The sequence below is a fragment of the Corvus hawaiiensis genome, chromosome 24 (genome assembly GCF_020740725.1).
Source record: "Corvus hawaiiensis isolate bCorHaw1 chromosome 24, bCorHaw1.pri.cur, whole genome shotgun sequence".
Lineage (NCBI taxonomy): Eukaryota > Metazoa > Chordata > Aves > Passeriformes > Corvidae > Corvus > Corvus hawaiiensis.
Genome location: NC_063236.1, coordinates 183,884 through 194,757, shown reverse-complemented (window position 1 = coordinate 194,757; position 10,874 = coordinate 183,884). Strand labels below are relative to the sequence as shown.

General features: G+C 62.1%; 1 protein-coding gene across 1 annotated transcript in view; it reads left to right on the top strand.

Moving 5' to 3' along the window:
* Nucleotides 1–10,659, top strand: part of LOC125337801 (cyclic AMP-dependent transcription factor ATF-7-like) — a 47,617-nt gene extending 36,958 nt beyond the window's left edge. Inside the window, 7 exon segments of the mRNA XM_048327945.1 lie at nt 98–167; nt 169–198; nt 1,480–1,593; nt 2,568–2,714; nt 3,503–3,700; nt 4,636–4,744; nt 7,046–10,659. Coding sequence (XP_048183902.1) covers nt 98–167; nt 169–198; nt 1,480–1,593; nt 2,568–2,714; nt 3,503–3,700; nt 4,636–4,744; nt 7,046–7,266 — 889 coding nt within the window. The 3' untranslated portion in view covers nt 7,267–10,659.
* The last annotated feature ends 215 nt before the right edge of the window (nt 10,660–10,874 follow it).

The window sequence follows — 10,874 nt, the reverse complement described above, 5'->3', positions numbered from 1 at the left end:
GGGAAACAAACCCAAATCCACCAACTGGATTCCGTTCCTGGGGCTGCTGGGCCTCCGTAAACCTGGAAGATAACCCAGGCATTGTTTGTTGCTGCAGGTCTCCCACCGGCTCCCTCCCGCTCGTCGTGCAGCTCGCCAACGGCCAGACCATGCCCGTGCTCCCCGGCCCCCCCCGTGCAGATGCCTTCTGTCATTTCGGTGAGAGAAGCTTCCAGAGCTCCCAGCGCGTCCCTGCACGGAGCAGGAACGGGCCGTGCCCCCGCCAGGCACACACAGGCACTGCCATTCCGTGAACACTCCAATCTCTCCCCCTCCGAGCGAGATAAGGCTGCAGGAGGAGGAGGAGGAGGAGGAGGAGGGAGAGGAGGGGCAGCTCTGGCAGGGCAGCAATAACGTGCGGATCACACCAGAGGGCAATAAGTTTGGAAAAATCCAGCCCCGTGCCCGGACAGATGGCTGGCGCCGCCAGTCCGGGGCTGGAGCTGCAGGATCCCCGATTAGCTGCTTCCATTTGGAACAGGCTGCTCTGAAAGCAGCGGAGCTTGCAGGGAACATGTCCGGCTGTGCCGGCCAGGCCGGCCACCCCCGGCCAGGGCATGTCAGAGCCCAGCCCCGGGCCGGCCACCCCGGCCAGGGGATGTCAGAGCCCAGCCCCGGGCCGGCCACCCCGGCCAGGGGATGTCAGAGCCCAGCCCCGGGCCGGCCCCCCGCACGCCACACACTGAGGTTTCCGTGGGCAGAGCCGCTGCTGGGTGCTGGGTGCTGGGTGCTGGGTGTTAGCTCCCAGCTCTGCAGCTCCTGGGAATCCGTCCTGTCCTGTCCTGTCCTGTCCTTGGGGTTTTGAGGGAGCAGTGGCCAAAAGCCTTTGCCTCAGGCACAGGAGTGCTGGCTCAAAGCACAGCCCATGGGCGCAGGAACTTTGCACCCCTTCCCTCCCAGTTTGTAGGGTTTTGCCACCCGAGGGGGGTTAAAAACGTCCAAATTCTCCAAATTATAGTTTTCCCTCCCTTTTCTGAGGGAGAAGGCTCAAGAGGGGACACAGTGGCAGCTTTGCCATAGAACCAGAGGGGATTTGGTGCCTTTCCTCTCATCCATGGCTTGGACTGGTGGGGGAAGAGGGGAAGGGAAGGGAAGGGAAGGGAAGGGAAGGGAAGGGAAGGGAAGGGAAGGGAAGGGAAGGGAAGGGAAGGGAAGGGAAGGGAAGGGAAGGGAAGGGAAGGGAAGGGAAGGGAAGGGAAGGGAAGGGAAGGGAAGGGAAGGGAAGGGAAGGGAAGGGGGCTGCCCCTTCCCTGTGCTCCGTGCTGGGCGATTCCAGCACAGCTGCCGTGGCCACCACCGTGGCCGCCGGCCGTGGGCGACAGCAGGAATAACGGATGGCCGGAGTTGAAACATTTGTCAGGATTTACAGAGCTGCTCTGTCAGGGAGTTCCTGCAGAGCTGCTCCGCTTCCCAACCCTCCTGTCCCTCCTCCCCTCGCAGCTGGCCCGGCCGATGTCCATGGTGCCGAACATTCCCGGCATTCCCGGGCCTCCCATCAACAGCAGCGGGTCCATCTCGCCCTCAGGGCTCCCGGTGCACTCCGAAGCCAAAATGGTGAGTGGCAGGGAGGGGGTCATGGCCTCGGGGTTGTCCCTCAGCCTTCAGCACCTCCCGGCTGGAGGCTTTTCCCCCCTTCCCAAGGTGCCAGGGCTCCTGCAGAATCCTCCAAGCTGGAGATGCCACCAGGAACGTCAGAGCACCCGAGCTCTGTGCCCAGCCCAGTGTGGGGCTCCGATTCCCTGGGATGGAGCTGGGACTGGGGCAGGCAGAGCCCGGGGAGGAGAGGCTGGGCTGTAATTCAGAGATCCTGGGCCTGGCTCTCCTGTCGAATCCTTTAACTGGGACTTTGCAGAAGGATTTTTTGCCTCGTGGCTCCTCACGGTTCAGGCAGAGGGCGAAGCAGCCCCTGATGGATGTGGCACTCGGGGACACGGCTCAGTGGTGGCCACAGTGCTGCTGGGGGATGGATGGACTCGATGCTCTCAGAGGGCTTTTCCAGCCTCAGCAAGGCTCTGATTCCATGAACTCCCCGTTTTTTTTGGTGTTTGCCCCCCCACCTTCCCCGGCAGTGTTGTCCGCACTCCCCTCATGCCCTGGTTTGGGGTCTGCAGGATTCCTGGGCAGATCAGAGCCTCAAAATGGGGAGAGAAATTGTCAAGTAAGGCCCGAACATCTATTCTGGGTCTGCCTGCTGAGGGAAGGGATTCACCAGGCACCCGTGGCTCCCTCTCCACCCCAGGATCCCTCTGCGGGTGCTCGGGGACACTTGGGCTCTGCAGCCTGCTCGGTCCCTGGAGCTGCCAGCTGGGCAGGGAGTGGCCAGTGCCAGCAGCAGTTCCGGGCTATGACAGCGGCCCGCTGGGCTGGACACTGCTGTCCCTTCGGCGGCCCAGCTGGGGACGGCTTTGGCTGGACTCGAGTCAGCTGCGGTCCCCGCAGAGCCCACTGCCAGCAGGGTGGCTCCAGGGTGACGGGAGCTGCTGAGAGTCCTGGCAGCTCCCCTGATGGGCCTTTTGCTCCCCTGGCAGAGGCTGAAGGCCAGCCTGACAGCATCGTCCTCGCTGAACGGCGGCAGCCTCGTGGTGGGCTCAGCCAGCACCATGGTGACCGCGCGGCCGGAGCAGAGCCAGATCCTCGTCCAGCACCCTGACGCCCCCTCCCCGGCTCAGCCACAGGTCTGCTGCTGCTGCTGCTGCTGCCCCCTCCGCGCTGGGCTGGGGTGCTGGGGTGCTGGGGGTTTCCAGGGCTTGGCAAAGAGGAGGAAAATCTCCCAGCGTCCTTCCTGCTTCGCAGAATGGGTTAAAACCTTGTTTTTCTGGTGCTGCTCCAGCATTGAGGCACTCCCAGCCCACCAGGCACGAACTCCAGCCCCGCGTTCATCTGCCTGATGAGCTCTGCAGTTTGGAAGGAACATTTTCCCTCTCCTCTCCCCGCTCAGCTACGGGGGTTAAGCACTCCCCTCTCAGGCAATCAGCTCGGCTGGCTTGTGCCAGCCAGCCACACGCCAGCCCTCCATCAGGACGGCCACCTGCTCCGGCACTCGGATGGGCTTCCAGGAGTTTAATCTCCATATGCTGCCCCACAGCCAGAGCTGCCGTGGGGCTGCCGCAGGGCCGGGGCTGCGACCGCCCCCCGCAGTTTGTGGGGCCGGGGTTGCCTCGCTCTCAGCCCTTGCTGCTTTTCCTTTGTTCTCCCGAATAAAACTGGGAGGTGTGCGGCCCTACAAAACCTTGTGGTCCCTGTTACCTCCAAGAGCGTGTTTGGTTGAAGGTTTTGAGGGGAAAATTAATTTTTAAAGTAAATTGCCTGCTTAAAATCCGGGGTTTGCTGCGGGAGCTCCTGCCCCGAGAGGTGACGGTGCCTCATGGTGGCACCGAGCTCTGCTCTGCTCTGCAGTGCCACCGCTATGTCCTGCCTGTCCCCAGAGCTGCTGCTGAGCCTGTCCCCCCCGTCCCCTCCCCAGGTGTCCCCTGCCCAGCCCACGCCCAGCACGGGCGGGCGCCGCAAGCGGGCGGTGGACGAGGACCCGGACGAGCGGCGGCAGCGATTCCTGGAGCGGAACCGTGCGGCCGCCTCGCGCTGCCGCCAGAAACGCAAGCTCTGGGTGTCCTCCCTGGAGAAGAAAGCCGAGGAGCTCACGAGCCAGAACATCCAGCTGAGCGTGAGTATGTAACTGGGGCTGAGCGCAGCCCTTGGCACGGCCCTTGGCCCTTGGCCCGGCGCTGGCAGCGCGGCTGTGCCGGGATCAGCCGCTCCCCGCAGCGCCCGCTGCTCCCTGCCCGGGGCTCAGTGCTGCCTTCCCATCCCGAGGGCTCCAGAAGTTTCCATTTGTCTCCGTGCCGCCCCTGGAGAGGCCGTGAACCCCGGGAGTTTTTCCGGAGTGGGATTTCTTCTCCCTGCTCTCCTCCCTTCGCGCTGGGCCTGGCTGGGGGAGCAGGGAGGCTCTGCAGCTGCAGCTCGTGGCCACACTGGTTTTTCCCTGGAGAACTGGGTTTCCCTGGCTCTCCAGGCGTCCCGAGAGGTGCAGCACACCTGGAAATCCAGATTTCACTCCCAGTTCTCCCATTACTGCTCCCGGCACTAACCCGGGCGGTGACTCAGTCCCTGGAGCTCTGCTGCAGCTCTGACCGTGGTGTTTTCATTCCCTTCCCAGGGCAGTTACAGAAACTGCTTCCTTGGGCAGTTCTGGGATGCAGCTCTCTGGGTTTCAGCTGCTTCCCCACACATTTCAGAGAGAAAATCCGATCAGTTTCTTGGGAAGCAATCCTGGCTCATGGGAGCTCACAGAGCGTGGAAGAGCTGTGATGTCCCCACAGCCTGGGCTGGGCTGGGCTGGCTGGACACTCCCTGTGTCCCACCAGAGCCAGCAGCACTCCAGGTGTCCCTGGGGCAGGTGGCACTGGCAGGACGGCTCAGGAAAAGCTCAGTGACCACAGCCAGGCGCTGCTGCCACTTCCCCAAATCCCCCAAACCCAGGAACTTGGCTGGATATTCCTGGGCCAGGGGCTCCTTGGGTTGGACACCAGAGTGGGAGCTTGCTGGAAGTGTGAGCGTGGGGCTGCTGTGGGTGACGGGCTCGTGTGTTTGTCCCGTCAGAATGAGGTGACGCTGCTGAGGAACGAGGTGGCCCAGCTGAAGCAGCTGCTGCTGGCCCACAAGGACTGTCCGGTCACGGCCCTGCAGAAGAAGACTCAGGGCTACCTGGGTGAGTGAGGGCTCTGCTGCTGCCTGGAGCCTGGGGCCGCTCTGGGAGGGAGGGAGGGAGGGAATTGTCCCCTCAGACCGTGTCACCTCCTGGCTGGCGGCAGGGCTGCCACAGATGCAGGGACAGAGCAGGAGTGCACAGCCCCTGGCTTGGGAGGGACCCACAAGGCCTTCACAGGACACCCCAAAAACCCCACACATCTCCGAGGGCATTTCTGCCCATCCCCTGCTGAGGAGGATCCCCCACATTGTCCTTTTAACCTCAGGGGTGACACTTGCAGTGTGGGCAGAGCCCAGGGCAGAGGGTTTGTGTCCCTCTGCCTCTCCAGGGTGGGATATTGGATGTGGATCCACCTCTCCCTGCTCCCGGCAGCGAGCCAAGCCCTCCCTGATCCCTGTGAAATTCAAAATCTGCTGCTCCACGGCAGAGCCAGAGTCAGGAAAGGCCAGACTCTCTCAGTGACATCGCAGACCTCCACAGCTCATCCTCTGCAATTCCCATCGAGCTGCCTCGGCTCGGAAGTAAAAAAGAAAAAAAAAATCCTCTTTTTTATCTTCTTTTCTTCCCTTCTTTTTTTTTAATGCTCCCGATTTCATTTTAATCAGCCCAGGAGCTGAACACGATCTGGGTCCTCCTGCCCTCCCTGCAGTACCAATTCCAGGCTGTGCTGAGGCTTTGGGAGGACGCTGGAGTCCTCTAGTGTTCCTTGGAATAATGGGAGGAGAGGCAGGGACAGATGAGCTGCGAGAAGGGAAGGGCAAATAGCAAAAAACAAGGGAGAAAAACAAAAAAAATTTTTAAAAAATGAAAATTCAGCGCCCCTGGGGGCTGTGCCTTGATCCCATCTCCGGGTCTCTGGAGCTCTGCCCTGCCTGGTCAGGCACAGGGATGTGCCACTGTCACCCCCTGCAGTGACCTGGAGCCTGGGTGAGGAGCTCCTGGCTGTCCCCACGTCCCTGTGTCCCAGCCCCGCAGTGCCTCCCAGGTTTTCCCTGCTCATCCCAAAGTTCACAATTCCTCTCCCTGTTCCCCACACCGGCAGGAATTCACCACGCATCTGAATGCTGGAAATGAGATTTGCCCCCTACCCTCCGCCCCTTTTTATGGCCAAGATTTGTGGCCGGGCAGGTCCCTGACACAGCCCCAGGGTCCCTGATGGAATTGCAGCAGCCTCCTGGACACTCGGGAGGTTTATTTGCAGCACCTTGTAAATCTCCTGGCTTTGGGCTGCCACAGGAGGATATTGCTCTGCTCGACCTTCTCCAAGCCCAGGCCAAGGTTTTCCCAGGGAAAGGCAGAAGGAAAATGGAGCCTGAGCCCATTTTCCAGTGAGGTGTTAAACCCCAAATCTGATTTTTTAACCAGTATTAGGGGTTTTATGTGGAAGAAATATCCTAGCTCCTGCTTTATTTTGCTCTTTCAAAGGGAGGTGACCCCGTCCCACCTGGAATTTCCTCCTGGCACCTGTGGGTGCAGAGGGCTCTGGGTGCCCTCACCAGGTGTTTGAGAGCTCCCAAACTGTCCCCTGGGAGAGGAGCTCTGCCTGGACCTCGGGGGTTGTTTGGGGCAGAAAATCCAAAGCTCTGGAAGCCCCTGAACAAAGGGAGGAGGGGCTCTGCCTTCGTTTGCCCCCTTCAAATTCCCAAAACCACGGAGCCAGCAAAGGGTTGTGATGGGCTCTGACTGATTTTAGTATCTCGGGGAGTAATAAAGAGCAGAGCAGGTGATTTAGATAAAAAATGCCCCCACAAGCCCAGCCCTGGGCCCTGCTGAGGGGATCCTGCTCCCCCTGGCAGGTGGGGAAGGGGCTGCTCAGGCTCGGGGCTCGATGGCCTGGGGGGAAATTAATTCCGGTTAACGAGGAATGGACGGTCTGGGAATGGAGGGTTGGGATGAAGGTTATGGCAGTGCTGCCCTCCTCGGGAAGCTGTGCTGCTTCCTGCTTGGAATTCGGGAGGATTCCACGGCCTGGAATTCAGGAGGATTCGAGGCTGCTTCTCCACGGGATGGGGCCAGCCAGGGTGTCGTTATCTCCCAGCTTTTAATTAGTTCTGTCCCAGTCCTCGCTCGCCTCTGCCAAAGGGGGAGGGGGGGGTCTGATGGGAGCAGTGGGGTTCCATATTCCGTGCCCCAGGCTGGAAAGGGGAGTGTCCAGCCCATTCCTGAGGTGTCCCTGATCCCATCTGGGGCCAGCAGTGTTCCCACCCCAAACCAGCAGCATTCCCACCCCTCCTCTTGCCACCACCCCCACACCCTGAGCTGTCCCTAACGCGCTTCTCCTCTCTCCTGTTCCCGGAGCAGAGAGCCCCGAAGGAGAGCTCGGAGCCCACGGGCTCGCCCGCGCCGGTCCATCCAGCACAGCTCCACCTCGGCCGCGCCCCAACGGGCTCAGCGCGCGCTCGGCCGCCGAGGCCGTGGCCACCTCGGTGCTGGCCCAGATGGCCGGGCAAAGGACAGAGCTGGCCGTGCCCGTGGCCTCCCACGTCATCATGGCCCCACAGTCGCAGTCTGCCGGCAGATGATGGCCCTGGGGCCGAGGAGCGCCCGCTGCGGCCGCACGGACTGACCACGGCCCCGGCGCTGACCGGCGGGGGCCCGCCAGGAATTTTTCCTTTTTTTTTTTTTGGGTTTTATTCTTTTTTTTTTTTTTTTTTTTTTTGAGTTAAGGGCAGCTCTGGCGCTTCCCCACTGCACAGTCCGTGGAGCTCTCGGGCCCTCGGCCCCAGAGCCCCTGGAAAAGGCGGGTTCGGGGATCCGTGTGGTTAACACTAAAGCTCCGTGTGTGGGCACCGCTCCAGGCCTGGCCCTGTCCCCCCTCGGCAGGAGGCTGTGACGCTCCGTGCTGTCCCCGTGCTGCTCCCAGTGCTCGTCCCCGCTCCCACCCCTGAATCGTTGCACCTTCACCAGGAGCCTCCCGGAGCTCTGAGGTCACAGGGATCGAGGTCTCCTCCCTCCCCGATCCCAGCGATGGAGTTCGGACACCATGGGAAGCGGGCAGCTCTGGATTTGTGCCCCGGTGGCCGGGACGAGGGGCCAGCGTGGGGCTCTGGGGACAGAGTGACCCCGGGGCTGCTCCCGTGCCAGGGGCTGGGAAAGGTACGGCCTGGCCAGGGCTGCTCCCGCCTTCCCGACGGGAAAGGGGCTGCGAGTGGGCGCTGGGAGCCGGGATGGGGTGCGGGGCAGGGCCCAGCTGGCAGTGACACCGTGAGTCCCCAAACCCCCAAACCCGCCCGAGCAAACCCCGGGATCACCTCCCGCTCAGGCGACCTCGATGACCTCAACAATGGTGGCCTTAAATCATGGAATTGTTGCCTGTTCCGAGGGGAGGGCACAGGGAATTGGGCCGGTGTTCGCCCAGGGTTTTGCCTCTCCCTCATGGCTCTGGCACTTCCCAGCTGGAGCAAACAAAGGATCCATGGAGCTCCCGGCTCCAGGGTCCGATCCCATCCTCCTCAGCGAGGAACTCTTGGAGTCGGGTCCCTTTTCCTGCCGGGGTGGACACTGGGCTCCCCTGTGTCCGTGTGTGCCTGCCCGAGGTGCCACGGTCGGAGCCAGCAGCTGGGAATTGGGAAAGGTTATGCCTGGTTTTGGGATGGGGAAGGAATCTCGGCCTGCTCCATGGAGCTGCTCCAGCCCCTGGAATCCCTGCCCCTCCCAGGTCCCTCCTCAGCCAAGCCCTCCCCCCTCAGGTCGCACTTCGCCACTTTGGAGCCAGGCTGGTTTGTCCAGGTGATTTGTTTGGCTTCTCCACGCTTGGAAGGTTCCCAGGGACAGCAAAACCCAAAGCGAAGGCTGAGCAGGAGGCTGGGATCCCGGCACAGACGGGAAAGTCCAGAGATTTGGGGTTTTTCCAGGGATGGGATCTGGCTTCTCCCCCTCCTCTTTAGCAGCTCTTCCTCAACTGGGATCAGGATCGGGATCGGGATTGGGATTGAGATTGGGGTGGGTTTGTGTTGCTGCTCCTGCACTCCCCTTTTTCCTCTTGCTCATCCCAGCTCCTCCCCGTGCTCGGGGTCACATCCGGCCTCGGGAACCTCTTGTTGGGATCCCGCACATCCCCCAAATGTTGCTTTTCCTCCCTTAAAGCTGTTCCTGAAGCACAGTCCGTGGGTTCCCAGCTGTTTCCAGCATTCCCTATCCTGACCCGGGCTGTGTTTCTGCTGCAGGACGTGGCCAGGAGGGTCCGGGTGAGGCACAGGGAGGGCTCAGGCTGGTTTGGGGGATCCTGGGAGGGTTTGCAGGAGGTGCAGGATCTTTGCCCTGTCCAGCGGCTCATCCCGTGGTGTGGTGTGAGCCCTGGCGTCCGTCAGGGGCCATCCCAGCGTTCGGCCTCTGCAGGAAATCCCGAATCTCCGGGAAAAGTGCCGGTGGGAAGGGGAAGGGAAGGAGGAATTGAGCTCTGGGCTGGTTCCCCGTTTGCTGCAGGGTCTGGGGCAGCAGGGGAGGCCTCGCTGGGAGAACCAGGAGCGAGCGAAGGGTGGAGGGGCGGAAAATCCGGGATAGGTTTGGATTGAGGGCAGCACTTTCCTCAGCCTCTCTCGTTTTACCCTCGGGGCACTGACAGCGGCTGGGTTTTGTGTGACGGGGTTTTCCTGCCTCACTGCTCTTCCCGGGAATCCTCGTGGCCCCCTCGTCTCTCCGTTCCCATCCCTCCCACACCCCGAAGCTCCCCATTCCCACATCCCCATCGCCAGTGCCTTGAAAATCCTGCAAATCCGGGAAAAGACGGTGGGAACGCTGCAGACGTGGGCAGGGACAGGCAGGGAACGAGCTGAGTCCAGGTTCGGCTGTACCTGGATCTGTTGTTGCTTCACTCGCAGGGTTGGAGCTTCCCGTGCCCATTCCAGGTGTGTTTTACCCCAAAAGCAGCCACTTCCCACTTCGTGACCACCTTTGGGGCGAAAAACCCTGATTTCTGCTCCGTGGTGATTCCTCTCGCTTTTCCAATGTTTTCTCCCGCTTTTTCCGAGGCTCCCGGGGGTGGCAGCCCCTGGCCCCGCTCGGGCAGCGCCGGGCACCTGCACTTTGCTCTGCCAGCCCCGGTTCCCGGGATCCCAGCGGGTCCCGAGCCTTCCTCCCGTCCCTTCCTCAGTCCGTCCGTGCCGGGTTCGGATCGCCGGGATCTCCCTCCCTGAAATCGGGGGAGATACAGGAGCTCCTCACAGGAGCTCTGCGGGCTTGAAGGGGGCTCCTTTAGGGTCGGGTTGGGGGAACAGGGAGAGCGGGATCAGCTGGGTTTGGGGGTTTATGGATTTTATCCGAACTGTAACTTTGAATAGGAACAAGTGGCTGCAAACCGGCTCCCGGGGAGCCCCGCGGTGGGGGAGCTCCTTCCCTCCTCCTCCTCCCTTTTCAGCCTCCAAACCCCTCAGGGATGGGGCGGGGTGGGGAGGGTTGGTGCTGCTTTCCCGCCCCAGACTGCTCTTGTGTCCGGAATTCTTTGGCTCAGGTGGGAAATGTCATGTTGGGACTCGTGGACCCGTTCCTGCTCTGTTCGCCCCAGTCCCGCGCACACGGGGCCCCCAAAACGAGCCCGGGAGGTGCCGGAGGGATGCGGATCCTGGGCATGCTCCCCACCCCCCACGAGCTTTGACGATCAATAATGGAAGAAGCCAAAAAAGGACCCCCCGAGTACCTGTGTAGTATCTATCAGTCCATATCGACGCCTATACGCACCCATATATCGTAGATCGGCCGCCGCCGCGGGTCTGCCCCCACCCCCCCGCAGCCCCCGAGGGACCCCCAGCTCCGCCCGGGCTCCTGTGAGCCGGTCCTCACAGTCCCCGCGGGGGCCCGGGGCCGCGGGGGACCCGGGGGACACGTCCCAGCCTCCCCCAGCCCCCGGCCGTGTCATACCAAACATGTAACGTGCCTTTATTTATGCTGCAAATATAACATTAAAATATTACCCAGGAGCCGCTGGCTGCTGCCCTTTGCTTTGGGGGGGGGGGGGGGGGGGGGGCGGGGGGCGGGCTGGGGACAACCCCGGTGTCGCTTTGTCCCACGGACACCCCTGGGTGTCCCCGGGGGTTCACGGGGTGGGTGGCACCGGATGGAGGGTGGCACCGTCTGGACTCGGGACGGCGTGGGACTGTCACCCCTCCCGGGTGGCGCAGCGGACGAGCTGCTT